At 37.2% G+C, this 20,187-nt stretch overlaps 1 protein-coding gene across 4 annotated transcripts in view; it reads right to left on the bottom strand.

Moving 5' to 3' along the window:
* Positions 1–19,465, bottom strand: part of EMCN (endomucin) — a 154,690-nt gene extending 135,225 nt beyond the window's left edge. For all 4 annotated transcript variants that reach the window (XM_072624229.1, XM_072624230.1, XM_072624227.1 and 1 more), the window contains exon 1: positions 19,250–19,465. In XM_072624229.1, coding sequence (XP_072480330.1) covers positions 19,250–19,319 — 70 coding nt within the window. In that variant the 5' untranslated portion in view covers positions 19,320–19,465. The remainder of the gene's footprint in view (positions 1–19,249) is intronic.
* Positions 19,466–20,187: the final 722 nt, after the last annotated feature.

The following is a 20,187-nucleotide window of genomic DNA, read 5'->3' on the forward strand; positions in this document are numbered from 1 at the left end:
TTTGCAGAGGGGATACTTAAGCTGCATATTGAAGGAAAGGAGGGAGTTTTGAGGCATAGCTGTGGAAAGAGTTCTAGGTTTGATGGACAGCAACTACGAAGACATGGAAACTGGAGAGGAAGCGACATGTGCGAGAAGTAAGGAAAAGGGCAAATGATTGAGCTATAAAGCAGGAAAAGGGAGTTAAGTAGAAGAGCTTATATTTGACTTTAGAGGTAATAGGGAAACAAGGAAAATTATATTAGCAATTGCGTAGAAGATAGATTATCAATGGGGAGAGACCGAAAGCAGAAATATTAGTTAGATGTGACCATCCTCATAGTATGGATAAGAGGGATAAACTAGGGTGGTGTCTACAAGAGTAATGAGGAGAGGTTTTTGCACATACAGAAATGGCAGGTTTTAGTAACTGATTGGATGCTTCACCGTGCTGTAATCTTAAATGAACTAGGATTGGACTAGAATAGGGAAGGGGGAAAGACCACAAGCTCTGTTTTAGATATGTTGAATTTGAAATGTCTCTGAATTTGAAATTTGAATGTTGAATTTGAAATATCCACTAGGCCACTGATGACATAGGGCTGGAGGACAAGAAAGACAGTGAGATAAATATATAGATTTGAAAGCGTCTTCAAGGAGATGATAATTCAACCTCAGGAGAACCAATGAGATTGCTAAGAAAAAGATGATAAAGAAGAGATCCTAGCATGGAGGCTTGGTATAAGTTAGAGGAGTGATTTGGATGATGAACCAGTAAAGGACGCTAAGTGGTCAAACACATAGGAGGAGAACCAGGAGAGGGGAATGTTGTGAAATTTCACAGAAGATAAAATGTCCAGGAGAAAAGGGGAACCAATAGAGACAAATACAACAGTGAGGTCAGCATGGATGAAAATTGAGAAAAGACCAAAAGCTTTTACAACGAAGAGACGTCAAGAACCTTAGAGAGAGCAGTTTACATCAAGTGATGAGGTCAGAAGTCAGCCAGTGTTAATGAGTGAATGGAGGCAAAATAAAGGCAATAACCAATTTCAAAAGCTCTTCCTACAAAGGCTGTGGAAACTGTGACTATCTCCTTAAGAGTCTGCAGATGAAGAATTTAATTAACTTCCTATGAAATAAGATTTCAGAGAGAAAGAGAGTGAATGATAGTTTGAGAGGGAGAGTGGTATAAGACAGAGAAAGGGGATAAAGAAAAACTTTCCTGCAATAAATATTTGACTAATTATGAAAAAATCCTTTAAGGAGAATTATTTGAGGAGTGAGTCTGGAGAGAGATGGTAAGAGTTATGGGTTGGGGGAAAAACTGTGGAAAAAATTTAGAGAAAGATGGAGGAATGGTGGATGGCACTGTTTTCTCTTTTATCTTGAAAGAAGAAAATTTTTGAGAAGAAGTTTTTCTTTGATATCCTGAATCATTTAAATGGTGAAATTTTTCATAACCCATCTATAGAAAAAGTGATGGCTTAAGTAATGTTGGCTGTGATCTTTCTCATAGCAGAAATTTTGTAAAAATCTCTGTTGAATATTTTGCATAGCTTACTGTTAAGTTCTTTTTTCACTTGTGTCTTACTCTTTGTGAACTCATTTGGGATTTTCTTTGCAAAGATGTTGGGATCATTTGTCATTTCCTTCTCCAGCCCATTTTACATGTGAGGAAACTGAGGCAAACAGGGCTAAGTGATTTGCCCAGGGTCAAACAGCCAGTAAGTATCTGAGGCCAGATTTGAACTTAGGAAGACTCATCTTCTATCACTCTAGTCTTGGTACTCTATCGTTTGTATCATGTAGTTGCCCCAATTTGATTTTTTACTATGGTTAATAACTTTACTATAGAGATAATCAAAAGTTTAGGAATTTTGATATTTAGAGAAATGTGAACAATTGCTTAGAGGAAAGATTTTTCTAGTTTACTAATAAACTTGCCTGGAGAGTCCAAGATTAGCTGATTAATTAATGAGACAGATGTTGCAATATAGTAATTAATGATGAAATATCCACATATACCCTCTGGATTACTCTTGAACTCAGAAGGATGTGAATGAATATGATGATTCAAAGTAGTAGATGGAGATGTGTTCACCCCATAAAAGATGAAAAGTTAAACTGTGATATATAGAGAGCTTTCTTTTCCTTTTCCTTCTTTCCTTCTTTTCTTCCTTTCTTCCTTCCTTCCTTCCTTCCTTCCTTCCTTCCTTCCTTCCTTCCTTCCTTCCTTTGTTCCTTCCTTCCTTCCTTCTTTCCTTCCTTCCTTCCTTCCTTCCTTCCTTCCTTCCTTCCTTCCTTCCTTCCTTCCTTCCTTCCTTCCCTTTGATTTTGGTTGAACAAGGAAAGAGAGATATAGGAAAGATATAGGATAATATTTTAAAGGAATGTAGGGTCTAACGATTTTTTAAGGGATGGAAAAAATTGAGAATGCTTGAAGGGAATAGGGAATGAGTCAAGTGAAAATTAAGGATTAGAGAGAGGAAAAGATAATTGAAGGGGTTACCTAATAGAGAAGAAAGGGAGGGATGGGATCAAGGTACATGTGGAAGATTGGCCTTGGCAGAAAGGGTCAGATTTTTTTATCATAGACTGGAGGAGAAGTGGAAAATATGGGGGATTTGAGAGGCTTGAGGATAGAAGGGAAGATTTAGAATAGCTTCCAGAGAGATGGAGTCAGGAAATAAGGAAGAAATAAAAGTATTGCCTTAGTAGTGAGTGCCTGGGTGAGATCAGGCAACATAAATTTGTAATTTCTGGCTTGGTGACTTTTTCCAGCTCTGTTCAGCGTCACAGGAATAGGAAGAGAGGCGACAGAGGGTATCATAGGAGAGTGTGTCAAAAGATGTGTAAGCAGATGACAGTATGGTTTTGAATTAACTAGCCATAGGCTCCAGAATGAAAATGGGAGAAAACAAAATCAGAGCAGGAAGAATAGTTTAAGAAAGTACTAAAAGATAGAGGAGGTTAGAACATGGCAAATAGCAAGAAATGGAATAATAGGAAGTTATGGTGTGCTATAGAAATGTCAGTGTTTTGAATATCAAAATATAGCACTTATAATCAATTTGATGTCTTCTTATGTGCATCTGAGTTTGAAAAGAGGAATCACAGGATTTGGGAAACCTGGGGGACTTCAGATTTTCCGTATCAGTAAAATCCAATGACCAATCCAAAAAGAAACAAAATCAAAGCCTATCTAACTTCACACTTCCTGGAAGGAAGTAAACAAACATTTGCTAAATACCTACCTACTATGCACCAGGCACTATGCTAAGTACTTTGCAAATAGGACCTCTTTTGATCCTCACAACAATTCTGGGAGTTAAAGGGGCTACTATTATCTCCCCAACTTAGAGTTGAAGAAACTGAGGCAAATAGAAATTAAGTAACTTGAGAAGGGTTCACACAGCTAGTGTGTGTCTGAGGCTGGATTTGAACTCCGGCCTTCCTGATTCCAGAGTCAGTATTTTATCTATCCGGACAATTAACTGCCCATAGCTTCCTGTGCTCAGGCTACATTTATATAAGATACTTTTCCTAATAATTCTTTGGAATTCAGGATCATTTGTGTTTGGATGGCCAAAAACATCCTGACTCTCACTTTAAACCTTGGGAATGGAGCAGATTGCTTCTCTAATTAACCTGTCATTAAAATTTCCCCCACAGGCACTCAGAAAGTAGTCTCCAGAGCAGAGGTCCAGGTGACATCAATGTCAATGAAAGTAGAAAGGAGATTAACAATAGGAGTGAAAAAAATCAATGAGATATTGTTCCATGCTGAACATTAAGTCTATCCGTCTACAGAAGTAGAGATGATGGTTCCCACCCTCCTCCTAGTATCCTTACCCCATGTGAACACTAGAATGGAGGCTTCTTTATCTAACCATTTCCCTTAATGACAGATGACCCATCTCTAAGGTATTTAAAGGGTAATTACTATGAGGCATTTCAGAACAATATACAAGTGAAGAGGAAAGATGGAAAGGTTTATAGGGCACAATCAGTAATGGCTATTAGAGTTTAGTCCTGATCCTAAATGGCTGGTCAGAGCTACCTTCTAAAACCTTAATATGGCAGTAGGAAGAAAAATAACCAGAACGTATGTGAAGTTTTAAGGTTTTCAACGTCCTTTCCATAAATTAACTATTTTTAGCCTCAAAACAACTTTGTGAAGTGGATGTTATTATCATTTTACTAATGAGGGGGAAAGGAAATGAAGACAATAAGCATTTAAGTGCCATGTACCATGACCTTTAGAAATATTATCTCACCTGATCCTCATAACTCTGGAAGGTAGGTAAAATTATTATTCCTATTTTACAGATGAGGAAACTAAGGTAGACACAAGTCACATAACTAGCAAACATCTGAGGCTGGATTTGAACTTAGGTCTTCCCGAGTCCAGGCCCAGTACTCTGCCTTCTGCACCATCAAGCTACAAAGGCTAGGCATGGACTTCCTTTTTAATGCCCTCAGAGTCCTCACCCTCTGATGATCCACTGTTTGAAATTCCAGCAACACAAAGTTTTTCTTCCTTATTTGATCTCAGAATTAACTCCCCATGGGTTCTGACCTTGTGGCAACTTATATGTTACTACCCTTTGCTCTGGAGAACCTATTTTCTTCCCTATCTCTAGGCTGAAATAGATTCTACCATGGGGCTCCTACAGTTAGTCTTTGATGGAGCACTTTCCTGCTTATCCATTTGCTCTCTTGTCCGAAGTCTAACTTGCTGGTAGACTAGCCTTTATGTGACCACTAACTGCATCACTAAAATAAAAAGTCTTCTAATAACACAGAGACATTAAAAAATTTTTCATAGACCCACACTATCATCAACATTTTATCAGCTATGTACTACATGCTAATAAGTCTAAATAATCTTTTAATGTCACTTCAAGATCACTAAGGCCATTCACAAATAGAGAATAACATGCAAATGTTAAATACAGAATACAATGTGCAAATGCTCCTCAGATTACTGGTGAAGTACTTTGGCTTCTGTTGGTATTCTCATCCTACTCCCAGATCATGGAAAAGTTCTTTCCCCAGTGTCATACTCTCACCTTCTAAATTCACTGTCTTGATATTATTAAGAAAATTATCCTTAAAGACATTTCAGTGTCTTCACTTTCCAAAATAATAAAGTTATAAAGCCACTGAACAGGATTTGACAGAGAAAAATAAGAGAAATAAGTGACAAAATGACACCTACATTACAGGGAATGAATAAATGGATGATGAAGACTCCAATTATGCTTCATATTCTCTGTTTAGGTCAGAGGATACAATGACAGACATGAAAAAGTCTTTGCCCTCAAAAAGCTTACATTCTAAAAAGAAGATATTGTCATACAGCTAGAAAAATGGTGGCCAGATAAGAGAGCTTCAGTCTCTCCAGTCATCAGAACTATGAGTGGAGACATAGGGCAATCTAAGGGCAAGCCCTTTGTAGTAGCAAAAGTAATAATTATTTGATTATTTTTGTCAGAATAAAAGGTAGAAAGTAAGAGTTCAGGAATATGGAGATGGAGATCTACCTATATGGGACTAAGCACTGGTAGCCAAATTGGTGGCTGCAGATTTCTTGAAAGGCTATATGTTTGAAAAAATTAGATGGAATAGCTCCACTTTCCGTAACGAGGTAACTGGCATTTGAATTGAAAGCAACTATTATGTGGTGTGGAGTGGAGTGATACAATTTGAATTTTATATTTTGTCAGATACTCTGGTCCTTAGGAAAAAAAGTCAGAGGATTATTATTAACATCCAGTAGAGTTCTTGTATAAAATTTGAAGCCTATAACTCAAACATACATCTTCTCCTCTGTCACACATAGAAGAATCAGTATTTTGTTGTCATTCCTTTGCTTGAGAACTGAAACTGATGCCTCATTGAGTATCAGATTAAATGAAAAAGATCTTAGCATAAGATTAAAGACCATCTATCAAGTAGTTCTTTTTGGCCTATTTCAGTATTCTTAAAGATATGTTTCTCAACTCCAGTCACATTGGTTTATCTTTTCTCATGTACCATTCTCATTCTAGACTTGGTTTCTTTGCTTGCATAGTTTTCTGTAGGTGGTTCTCATGGAAACTATCTATCAATGCAAGTCCTATAATTCCTGATTGAATATCTGTCTCCACATTATGCTGTGTGAATTCTAGTCATCACCTTTATTTCTTTCCCCCAGAGAAGTACTGGATTCTTTCCCCCAGAAGTTAGGTTCTAATAGATGAGCCTTCACCTTTTTCTTGCCTGGAACTAGATATCTATGCCACTTTTTGGTGTCAACAAATCAGAGTTCTATGTGTGTATCCCATCTATCCCAGATCTCCATTATATATTATTATGTGAAAGAATAGGACTATACCATTGATTGGGTATAGGTGGTGAGAGAGTGACAAGTAACTTTGACAGTAACAGGAAGTTCAGGAAGCAGGGAGGATTTGGGTGGAAGATAATGTATTCATTTTGAGATTTGTGGAGTTTAAGATGTTAATGGGACATCCAGTTCAAGATGTCCTACAGAGAGTCAGACTACTGATAAGCACAAAGGTTAGGACCAGATAAGTAGATCTGAGAATCCTCACCACAGAGATGATAACAAGAATCATGGAAATTGATGAGTTATTCCAATAAAATACTACAGAGGCGAGAAAAAGGGCCCAGGACAAAGACTTGCTGAACATTTAAGCAGAAGTGACTGAGATGAAGATCCAGGTTCACAGACCTCAGGTTAATAACCCTATCTATGACAAAGAAGAAAACTCTTTTTTAGTTTAAAATTTTGTTTGGTATTTTATTTCCCTCCAGTTACATGTACAAATGATTTTTAACATTCATTTTCAAAATTTTGAGTATGGAAGAGAATTCTTAATTAAAGAAAATTCAGAGGTTATTTTTTAAAAGAAATGAGGGAATTTTAATTACAAAAACATTAAAAAGATTTTGCCTGAATAAAATCACAGATGATAGAATTAGAAGAGAAGTGACAGAATGGGAAGATAGTTTTCAATTTTTCAAATACCACCAATAAAAATCTAAAATCCAAACTACATAGGGAATTAACTCAAATAGTTAATACTAAGAAACATTCTTGAGGAGGTGTAGTAAGTGGTCATAGAACAGGAACAAATTATTTTCAAAAAAAAAAAAGAATGAAGAATGAATGAAAAAAAGAATTCAATAGAGAATGAAAATTAAAATAACTTTCAGTTTTCACTTCATATCATGAAAGTTGTCAATGACAGAAGATAAGAACTGTACATGTAGAAAGGACTGGGGGAGGAGAGGTCTGTTGCTATACCATTTTTGGAACTGTGAAGGGGTTCAGTCATCTAAGATATCAATTTGTAATTATATAAGGAAAGTGACTTTCCTCTCTATATCCTTTGACCCAGAGATACCACCCCAAAGAAGTCAAAGGAAGAAACAAAAGTCTGGTACATCTCAAATTATAATGGAAGAACTCATTATGACTGGAAATAAAGGGATATCTATTGATTGAGAAATGGTTGGAAAAGTATGGCCCTAATGTGATGAAATTTTACTGTGCAGTAAGACTGATGGATATGAAGAATTCAATGGTATGTGATAAGATTTTATGAACCAATGCATAGTGAAATAATCAGAACCAAGAGGACAATGTACATGACTACAACAATATAAGTGATAATATCACTTAAAGGAAACTGAGTTCTGAATGAAGACCTCAGAGAACTGAGGAACTGAATGTAGGCATGGGTGTATACCATTGTAATCACTGTAGCTGATCTCTTGAGCTCTGGAGTTCTGAACAGCAGTGGGTCGGTGTCCACATTAAGTCCAGTACTGGTATGGTAAACCCCCATTAGTACAAGGGTGCCCTTATAATTAGAAAGAGAGAGCAGGGAGACAGAGAGAGAGAGAAAGAGAGACACAGGGGGGCAGAGACAGAGAGAGACGAAGAGAGAACGAGAGGGAGAAAGATTCATTTTGTTTCTTCTCTCTCTCTCTCTCTCTCTCTCTCTCTCTCTCTCTCTCTCTCTCTCTCTCTCTCTCTCTCTCTCTCTCTCTCTCTCCCCACACACACACACACTTTATGATACAGCAGCACATGCCTAATGGACAGAGTGCTGAATCTGGAGTCAGGAAGTCTTGGCTCCAAATACCACCCCATATCCTTCCTGAGTGACCCTGAGTGAGTCACTTAACCACTGTCTGCTTCAGTTCCCCAATCTGTAAAACAGAGATAATAAATAGCACCTGCCTCCTAGGATTGCTGTGATGATCTAATAAAATCATAATTGCAAGGTAGCATGCACTACAGAATTGTTATTTTATTTATGAATTATTACTACTATAGATTACTGTAGACATTATCAGATGTGGTCATCCTATTTGATGGTATCGTTTAATCATTTTTCTTTGTAACTGGAAAGTTCAGTCCGGAGGATGGGGATTTTGAAATTAATGATATGAATATGAAAAACATCAACAAAATGTCTTTTTAAAACTGAAAAAAGTTAAATGTGATGTACAAATATAAGGCAGTATTAAGTGAGACTTGTTGAATGCTGTCATATGGAAAAATCATGTGTAAGTTCTGTTTCTTTTTTCCATTATGACTCTTCAAATAGACTCACAGCTACTCCATTTTTGCTCATTTTTCTTCCCTTCAGATGTGGACTGTCTCACTAAAGGACAAGATTCAGGACATTTCCCATCACCCTAGATGAGAAGGTGAAGGGCAAATGAGGTAATCTTCTGGATACGACAGTTTTACCAGCTAGTAGGAAGGGAAGATGGAAGAAAGAACAAGAGCAGGAAGGAAGAACAGGGTCTTGAAGCTTCCTGGATGACCAACCAATAATAGTGAGGATAAATGAGAATTTCCTGCTATCCTGATGTTGGCCATGTGATTATGGCTGAGATCCAGAGAACAGCTATGAAGACAGTGACATGAAATGGACTGTCCTGCCCTCTGAAACTGTAAGGTCCATGACAGGTGGGGTGGCAAGGTGGGAGGAACAGAATATTTTCTACGCAGTACTGGGAAAAGAGCACTGACCTTGAAATCATAAGAGATCTACATTCTAATTCTGTTTCTGATATCTATTATCTCTGTGACTACAAACAAGTAAGCTAATCTCTTTGAGTTTCATTTCCTCATGTGTTAGTTGGGGATTATAATATGTGTAGTTAACCCTTCACAGAGTTGTTGTGAGGATCAAACAAGGAAACCTCTGTAAGGTTTTGGCAGTTTACTACATTGAGACTTCTGAGACACCTGTATTTAAAATTTGTGAGGTGATTTACATGCATTTCCTGATTTTACTTATAAAGGTACAACATATATAGACACATACACATATGTGTGTGTGAGTGTGTGTATGCATGTGTGTAAGTATATATTTGTATATATGTATATGTGAGTGCACACATGCATGTATGTGTATATATACATGCACAACACACATATACATATGTGTGACACACATTCACACATATAAGCACACATATACACACATATACATATACACCTATGCATACATACACATATACACATGCATATACATATGCATATATATACACATCTATACACACCTATACATACACATACATGCATACACATGCATATACATATATGCATATATATATACACACACACATATATATATCTATATATGTGTGTATGTATATATGTATATACTAGCTATCATACAGACACATACCCTGAATCGCATGTACAAATAAAGCCATGCAGAAACTGGGTTCCTTCCTTTTGTTGGCTGCCCTCCAACAAGCTCTTAAAAAGAAAGCTTAAAGTAGTCTTTCCCATGTAGAACAAATGTTTTCAAAGAGCCCTATCTGAAAATATCCAAAGGAAATAGATACTATGAATTTGACATGAGGTTTCCTTGGGTGGGAGAGGGAGGTGAATATCTAGAAATAACAGGAAGAAATTAAGTCAAGATAACTCCAGGCAGAATGTATAGGCATTTGTGGAACAATGAGATCATAGTAACAGGGAGGACTTAACCCATATCTAGCTTAACCTCTTCACTTTACAGACAAGGAAACTGAGACCCAACCTGGTGAAATGAATCAGATTAGTATGTCACAGAACAGGTAGCCTAGTAGAGTGGTTAGAGAGCTATCTTTGAAGCTAGGAAGACCTGAGTCCATGCCCCACCTCAGACTCATATTGGCTGTGTGACCCTGGGGAGGTCACTTAATCCTCAGTGTTCTAGGTAATTGATGATGATGATGATGATGATGATGATGATGATGATGATGATGATGATGAAAACAGTATTTGTACAATGCTTTACATATGTACATATAATATATTTTATATAATATGCATGATATATAATATATGATATTAATACAATAATATCATATATATAGAAGAGGATGTGCCATTTGAATCTCTTGATTCCCAGACCAAAGCTGCCTCTCTATAAAATTAAAATGTGTAACTTTCTCACAGGCAAGATGAAGAAGATCGGTAGCCAAGGATGCAAGCCATTGAGCTGAAAAGGTCATTTAATCTCACGGGGTCATTCCGTCTAGCTCTCTGAATCTGAAGAAGATTATAATTGAATTCTGGATTCAATTTGTATCTGTGGTGATATTTATTGAAATGAAGCTTCAGGCAGATAGCAAAGGAAAGAATCTGCTTGGGTATGAGTCTCCTATTGAAATTCTGATTTGAAAATTTACCTAAATAATAATCTGCCAGTTTCTGGGCTCTGATTCCCACCACAGGTATGGTACTTAGGAAATCAGAGAAGCACATTTTTCCTCCTTCAATGTGCTCCAAATACTATTTTTCAATAGGTTATAGCTCCTTGCTCATGGGAAGGTAACTAATTAATGCAGGCAGGCACTACACATTCTCTACCATTCCAGCAATAATGTATTATCTGCAAAGAGGGCAAGAACATGTCCAGAAAACTAAACAAGCAAACACCCTTGATGTCTGGGAAGAGGCTCAGTAAAGCTTGACAGCACATCACTGCTTCCCGAAAAGTATCTGGGTTCTCCCCCACATCTCAGAATTCCTGAGATGACACTGTCTAGGACAATACATTGCTAGCTCTTAAGAGAAGATTATGCTCTGAATATGGACCAGAATAATCAAAAGAAAACCAAAAAACCTTAAATTCATTCATTATTTATCTTTCTGAATTCTTAATTCTGGTGCTTTCCCTCTGTTGATTATTTCTGATTTGTGCTATATATAGCTTGTTTGCACATAATTAGATGTTGTCTCCCAATTAGACTGGGAAGTTGGACTGTCTTTTGCATTTCTTTGTATCCCCAGTGCTTAGCACAATGCCTGGCCCAGAACAGGCACATAGTAAATAAATGTATATTGACTATCTACATTCTCCAGTCAGAAGACTTGGGTTTGGTTCCTGCATCTAATGTTTATCAGTATTGAGACCATGGGCAAGTCCCTTAGCCTCCCAAGGAAACTCAGTCTTAATTTCCTCATCTGTAAAAAGAATAACTAGCCCTTGAAATCCCTTCAATCCACAAATCTGTGATTTATGATTAATGGGAATAGGACATGCCTGAATGGAGACTGAGCTCAGAAGAAAGGGGGGAAGACGAAAAATGATAAATTGCTTACTGATAGATCTAATTTAATTATTCAGATGACTCTAATTATTACATTTAATTCATCTCTAAATAATTAATTATGCTACGGAAGGATAATTCTAGGTTAGTGAGTACTCTTCCAATTAGGTATTCTGAGAGAGGAAGCTTTATTCAGACTTTTGAGTTGCTGAACAGAAACATGCATGTATTCTTCTGTCTGCCTAGACCATGCAGAAGGAACCCTTTGCTTAGCGCTTAGGACTATGCCAGAGTGCAGCCTACATAGTAAGCACTTCACAAATCATGGACAATATATCAGTCAAACAATCGTCTAGAGTGTTCCAAGTATAACAGCTATGCCCCTAGGTTTGGTCTTCCTGGCCACCATTTTTGTGTTCTTCCTCTTCATGTCTCTCCTAAAGCTTAGGTGATTGTATCCCTCTGTTACTCAATAAGCTCCAGTGGAGTCATCTGAGCTTTGGGAAGAGCAAATGTAGGAGGGCATCTTGTTTGGCATTTAAAGCTCTTTACAGTCTGGATCTACCCTCCTTTATATCCTTCTAGGCATGTATTGGACATTTTCACCCTGGAAATCAGCAAAAACTTACAAAGCAAGATGGACCTTATGGTTTTGTTGATTATCTAGACTTAAAGTGACTGACAAAATGTTAATAATTCAGATTGAATTTAAAGGAATATCTTGAACACATTTTTTAAATCAGAGAGCAGTTGATAAATGTTTGCCAACACTCCCCTGTTCCCTTCTTACCCTGCAGTCCCTTCACTCTACATCTCAGCAATATAGACCTTTTTTTTTTTGAGGGAATTGGGGTTAAGTAACTTGCCCAGGGTCATACAATTAGTAAGTATCTGAGGCTGGATTTGAATTCAGATTCTATCCAATGAGCCACCTAGCTGCTCCCTTATAGGCCTTTTTTCTTTTACAGTTCCTTCCAAACATTCAAATTTCTCATCTCCACACCTTTGCACTCACTGACTCTCTCCCATACATAGAATGTTCTCCTTTCTCAACTCTGCCTCTTGGAATTCTTGTTTTTATTTAAGATGTAGCTCAAATCTTAAAGACTTCTATGTAAGACTTTCCTAGTACCCACTGATACTAGTGTTTTACATACTAAGATTACCTAGTATCTGTTTTATATATGGTTTTATATACCTATAAATGTGTGGTTTATCCAAATGTGTCTATCATCTATCTATCTTACTGCCTATCTATCTATCTATCTATCTATCTATCTATCTATCTATCTATCTATCTATCTATCGTCTATCTATCTATCTATGAGTATGTCTGTCTGTCTATCATCTATTTATCTATTGATCATCTACCTATTATCCATCATTTATTATCTCTCTAATCATTTATCTATTCATCCATCTAGTCATCTATTTATCTATTTATTTGTTCATTTTTCAAATGATTGACTCCAGTAATCAATGAAGCTTATTGTCACTAAGGTGCAGAACTGTTTTTCACCTTTGTCAGTGAGGAGACAACCAACTCTGATGAAATCGTAAATCATTGAAATGTTGGAGCAAATGTGGAGTCAACTATCTGTTACCAAATTACCAAATTAGTCTGACCTTCCCTTTGGCCTGTAAGCATTGCAGGAAGGAATCTGTTTCTGTGTTAATCAAAGATTTAAAACCTTTGGAGGAAATCCTATTGTCCTTGGACAGATTCTGGGCATCTGTAGTTCCATTGGGCTGGGTGTGGTTTGAGGATTGACTTTCTAGGAACTAACTTGGATGCACCATTTTCTTACCTCACTTGGATGTGATACTCCATAATATTATAGAATTAGATCATAGTATTTAGAGTAGAATTTATAGATTAGAATAGATTTAGGGTAGAAGAGCACTTAAAGTTTATTTAATCTAACTCATCATTTTACAGATGAGGCTCAAAGAAATTGTGTCAGGTTTCCCAAAGTTATACAGGTGGCAGAGGCAGGAGGGCTGAGACAAGCAAATTAGAATAAGATTCTTTGATTCAAAATCCAATATATTTTCCTCTTCTAATACATGAAAAAACAATTAATAACCACATAGTATATTCCACATGCTAGGGTTACATTTTTATTTTTTCTTCTTCTTCTCCTTCTTTGAGAGAGACAAAGAGAGAGAGAGAGAGAGAGAGAGAGAGAGAGAGAGAGAGAGAGAGAGAGAGAGAGAGAGAGAGAGAGAGAGAGAGAGAGAGAGAGAGAGACCAGGACAGGGAGTTTTGTTCTGAGGAGATGGAATAGATAGTATACCCAATCTGGCCATAGGAGGATAGTATGGTGTTCTGGGGGAAGGGTTGGATGGGATGTGAAGATGAAGCAAAACCTGGTGTCTAATGTCAACCACAAATCTAGGGCATAAGTCAATTACTGTAGACACTCTCAGTGACCAATTACCTGCGTTGGACCTTAGGGCAAAAGCTGTGGCACAAATGAGTACCCAATTTATCCAATTAACTCCAAATGAGTTAAACTAACTTGCTGTCCTGATAAGCAGCACAAAAGGAGGAAAATCAATAAAATTAGCCTTCTTGACTAGCATCTCTGTACAAGTCATTGCAAACCCTATGCAATCAGACATGGAGCTGTTATAGAATATTCCATATCTAATCTTGACTTGACTAAAACAAGAGGAAAAAGCAGGAGCCAAGTACTATTTAGAGGGTAAAGAACACCAAAAAATGAGAACCTATATACAAGCATACCTCATTATATTCTACTTTGTTTTGCTGTGCTTTAGAATTCATTTTTTTTTAACAAATTGAAGGTTTGTGGTAATCCTACTTTAAGCAAGTCTATTGGCACCATTTTTCCAACAGCATGTTGGAAATTATATCTCTGTATCACCTTTTGGTAATTCTCAATATATTTCAAACTTTTTCATTATTATTATATCTCTTGTGGTGATCTGTGATCAGTGATCTTTGATGTCATAAACCACGCCCATATAAGACGGTGAACTTCAATCGGTAAATGTGTGTGTGCTGTCTGCTCTACTGAGCTGTTGTTCTCCCATCTTTGTCCCTCTCCTTAGGACTCTCTGTTCTTTGAGACACACAACATTGAAGAATATTACATAAATTTAGTTGATAAAGCAGTGACAGGATTTGAGAGGACTGACTCCAATTCTGAAAGAAGTTGTATTGTGGGTAAAATGCTTTCAAATGGCATTGCATGCAGCAGAGAAATATTTTGTGAAAGGAAGGGTCAATTGATGTGGCAAACTTTATTACTGTCTTATTTTACAAAATTGTCACAGCCATCCCAACCTTATTACCATCTAGCAATCATCATCAAGGCAAGACCCTCCATCAACAAAAAGATTACAACTCACTGAAATCTCAGATTATGAACAGTGTATATTTATATATCTATTAGCAAGAAAGTATTTTAATTAAGGTGTGTATACTGATTTTAGACAAAATATTATTGCACACTTAATAAATCTCAGCATAGTGTAAATGTAACTTATATGCACTGGGAAGCCAAAAAATGAATGTGACTTGGGTTTGTTTTATTATGGAGGTCTGGAATCACACCCATATCTCTGAGGTGTGCCCATACACATTTGTTTCCAATAGTTTTCCAAAGGAGTTCTAATTTTTTAAATAATTTTTTTCTATTTATAGACCATGACTGATATCCAGTCCAGTAGGATGCTAAATGGTAGGCTCTATCTACTATCCCCGAGTTCCATTTTGTTCCTGATACCAACTCCACCCTAACTCAAGACACAATAATCACACAGAAACTATTTCTAGTTTGAATTGGTGACCTAGCTTTTCCATGCTCATGCTGCCCTCCTGTGTGCTTGTTGGCTTTTCTATCTTCAAACGCAATTTCATTTTGAAACACTCTATCCACTATGCTTCTTTATTATGAATGGATATCACTGAGAACAAAACTAATGACCAAATGATCCTTATGTCAATTCTTTCCATACATCAGTTGAAATTCTTTCTAGTAACCAGTGTTCAGGGAAATTGGTGACTGGCTGCTAGACTTTCCAATTAAGAGATTTCTTCAGATTTTTAGACAGACATGAAGAGAAACAGGACACTATTTGCCCCTTCATCCACCAAAGTAGTCCAGGTTCTTTATACCACAGATATTTCTTACAAAATGATTCCATTATTATTTGCTTTTGTAGCAGCTGGATTCCTCCATTTGCCATACTATTTCACATCCAGTACATGGGTAGGTTCCCTAGGAAATAGCTATCCTATGTTCAAAGTACTCTGTGAGTCCACATTTCTAAAAACATAACTCACAAACCCCTACTGATGTCTTTACCTTTCATAGTCAGCAGAGGTTACTTCAAAGCAAATGAATTTAATGAAATAGTATGGTAAGAAAAGAAAGAACAAAATATTTTCCCTATAAATCTGAGGTATATTCTCCCATAAAAGCACTAAACACTTGTAGAAAGAGTGGAGACAACTGTGGATGAAGCACACATACAAGGAACACGTGTTGCTAGGTCATCTTTTTCTATGTGCAATTCATGCTTCTGCTTCTGTCGGACCATTGGTATCTTCACGCAGTGTCATCGCACTGCCACCAGACCTGTTCCCAGCTGATCTCACCATCTCTCTTGGATGCTACTCTGTTGGATTCAGTCTCCATTGCCTCCAGTTTGTGGCACACTAGAAATACTTGGCTAGCTCTTTTGTAGGGAACGGTAGAGGATGACATGCTTTTCTAGCATAAAGACCATCTGATCTCCCCCTTGAATAGGACCAGCAAAACAAAAATGAAACAAAAAGAAAAACAAAAATGAAAATGAAAACCCCCACTCAGATTCTCCCGTCTTGTTCCTTCAGGGTCTTGCATTTGAAGTTTCACAAGCAATTCTTTTCCTCAGATACCAGATTCTATGGAACAAGGAAAAAGGTCTTGCTAGCTAGCCAATGCCCCAAGATTTGTGTTCGGCCGCTTCAATCTCACTGGCAGAGAAGTCACTTTAGTTGGTGATCCACATGCCTCCCATGTTTAATCTCTGAAGTCTATACAAGTCAAATAGCAAGCATTTGACCAAGAAGTAGCAAATATCTCTGGGTTTCACGTTCCATAGCTTTTCAGCCCTAAATTTCTTCCCAATGTTAATCAATGAGTGAGTGAAAAAGCACAAAGAAAATGGCAAGACCTGAGAGACAGGTGTTTTTCTTATCCTCTCTCTTGATCCTTTCTGCCACATAAAACTTCAGAGGGGTTTATAATTCCACTGTCCTGGTCTTTAGTATTTATTCATGGAATCTTTTATTGTTGCTGCTGTTATTTTTAACTGTTTCAATCTTTTTTCTTAAAGTCTAAGTAGCAAAAAAATGAGAGAAAGAAGAGAGAAAGGTATGTCGATTGAAAGAAGAAAATAAACATGAAGAAATGATGTTGAATGAAGCAGGATCTTCATCTTTAAAATGATTTTCCTTTAAATCATTTTGGAAAAAACAGTCATTATGTATGTGCGGCTTTTCTTTAAGTCGAGAACTAAAGAATTTTGGAAAAGAAAAACGATCTTTGGAACCATAGAACAGTGATCACACGATGGAAATAAAACTCTTTATGGGAAATATTCTGTAGTAGATACTTGTGCCTTGTATTCAAACTTAGAATATATTTCCATTTGTTCCAGTCTCACATGGTGTTAGGATGAATCAGAGATCATTTGGAGAGCTGGCCTTGAAGTCAGGAAGACCAAGAAGTTCTACTTCTGACTATCTGTGACTCTGGACTAACTCTCTCAAACAGAGGTTTTAGAAGTAGCTATTAATCTCCATTGATGAGGAAGCTTCCTAATCTAAAGTTTTTTAAATCAAGGCAGTGATATATCTAGATTCTCTAAAATCTACTCCCTTTCCCATTCCCCACCAAGGGTACATATAAAATGTCCAAGAACGTTTCTCCAGTTTAACCTGGTAGAGAGAGCCTTTTTTTTTGGAGTCATATAGAGAGAGCATTAAGATGTTAAGTCAGAAACACCTAAATTCAAATCCTTGCTCAGGCATTTACTCATTGAGGGACATTGACATAGTGACTTAACTTCTGTTTTAATTCCCTCATAAGTAAACTAAGGATGATAGCACCTATGTCATGAAATTCTTGTGAGGATTAAATTTGATGGTGTTTTTTAAGCTCTTTGCAAACCTTAAATTGGCATATGATACTATTATGGTTATTCCTATACATTCTCTCCTTAAGCATCTTCATTCCATCTTCCATGGAAGAAAACTGTCAATCCAAATTCCTAAATTCAAAAAATATTCTGTAGTGGTCCACACAGTGCCAGGTAAAATAAAAAAAAAAGTATAAGCATGCACACATAGAGATGAATGTGTCAAAAAATATACGTAGGTACACATATATGTATATGCATTATACGTATGTATATTTTCTAATTTTTCTTGCATAAAAATATCCATAGTGGCTACATTGTTGTGCCTGAAGTCAGGAAGACCTAAATTCAAACATGGCCTCAGACCCTTAGTAGTGTCCAGTGTGACCCTGGGCAAGTCACCTAACCTCTGTTTGCTTCTGCTTCCTCTTCTATAAAATGGGCATGATAATAGCACCTACCTCCCAACACCGTTGTGAGGATCAGATGAGGTAGTATTTCTAAGGTGCTTATTATATAGTGCCTGGCACATGGTAGGCATTATACACATGTAGCTATTTATTATGAGTATTATTATAAATATGCATGCATACCTATAGATTATACATACATACACACGTGTGTATATTTGTATATATGTGTATACACACATACAAATATGCATATATATACATACACACAGGTACATTATGTATGTAGGACATTTTCCCAAATATCAAAAAGAGATAATATAGCTAATTATGTTTTTTTTAAATCATAGAAAGCAATAATAATGCAGATGTAGTTAAAAAATAATAACAATAATCTCACACATATAGCACCTTGCAATGACAATTGCCTAATGATCTTGAACTTAATAATCTTACCTAATAATCCTGACATCACAGAATTTGGCTCTGAATTATAGCCCTTATAGTGACTACCTAACAAATCTTGACTAAGTCTCTTCACCTTCTCCGTATGTCTCTCTGTATCTCTTTCTTTCTGTGTTCTGTGTCTCTTACACTCACACGTATAAAATTTGACTGTAGCCCATCCTGGAGACTTTTCCCAGTACTTATCGATGTTTGGGCTACATGTTGTAATTGACAGAAAGTTGGCAGTCAGTAGGATCTGAAGAGGGAATATGACAAAACTCACTGCTTAGAGTGTTGGGGCTGAAGATGGAAGGGTATAACTATATGATCACTCTCTCTTTGTCTCCTCTTATGAATAGGTCCCTAAAAGTCTTTGAAGATTTTTCCACAAAGAAATTGTTTTGAGTTCCATTACTTCCTTCTAATGAAAATACATCTCCTCTCACCTCTGACTCCTCCAAACACCCAGCCTTGTGTACGAACAGTGGATCCGGGGTCTTGCTCGATCACAGATCATCGGTCTGAAGTTAAGAAGTAACCTCAGCCACCATTTAGCTCAACCTCATTTGTTAGATGAAGAAACTGAAGCCCAACGATAACAATAACTAGAAACCTCTGCTCCTTAGAACTACATGAGAAAAACAAATAAGAGGTGGGAGAGAAAACACTCTTACCCTGGTTTTCTTGACTGTAGCAAAGGCTGCACATAGAAAGGAAGAGGAAGGTCCCTTGGAGTAGCTCCATGGCGGTCCCGGGTCTTGTTGAGATGCCCTTGCCCAGCCAGCTAGGGAGTCTTCTGTCCCAGAGAGGCAGGGCCTAATTAGCAAATGGAAAAGGTGTGTAGAATGTGTCCAGTCCCGGCCCATTCTGACTTATTCAGGGGTTTTGATAACCAGAGGAAATGCACACAGTCCCTCTGGGAGTTCAGCAGAGAGGAGATTTATTGTTTCAGTCCTTTACAGGAACTCCTTCTCCCCCTTTGGCAGTCGCTTGTGTTTTTGTTAATACGCTCGTTATTTTGTTCTTCTTCAACAAAAAGTCCAGGAAAGGTTTGGAGCAGAAACAAGTCTTTCTTTAGAACGGGTCCCACGGCTTTCGAACTTCTGTTTTCAGACCATAGTGGGGAGGAGTTTGAAAGGGGGATGCTTAGGAATGGAGAACCAACTTGGACGATGGGGCTTTTGCCAAAATTTTGCCAAAATTCAAGAAATTCCATGATTTCTTTACCTCTCTCCTCCCCTTCTGATTTAGGAGGGAGAGCCATGACTCCATAGAACTGAACACGAAAAGGGTTTTTTGTAGGCAAGATGGAGATGTGCAGAACAACAGTAAGATCAGTGGATTGGGAGTCAGAAGACCCATGTTGAAATTCTACTTCTGACACTTACCTATGTAACTTTGAGCAAATTACTTTACCTTCCTAAGCCTCAGTTTACTCAGAGAAAAAAATGAAGGGATTGAACAAAGTGGCCTTTATGCTAGCTCAAAATCTATGCTCTTTGAATACTAAGTTTAAGATTTGGAGAGATCATTAGCTGATTACAACAGAACATTCTCCTTTGTTTTTCAGTAGGTTAGCAGTTTTCTAAATGTGAAGTATTTTAAACCGAAT

Source organism: Notamacropus eugenii, chromosome 7, assembly GCF_028372415.1.
Source record: "Notamacropus eugenii isolate mMacEug1 chromosome 7, mMacEug1.pri_v2, whole genome shotgun sequence".
In the NCBI taxonomy this organism is placed as follows: domain Eukaryota; kingdom Metazoa; phylum Chordata; class Mammalia; order Diprotodontia; family Macropodidae; genus Notamacropus; species Notamacropus eugenii.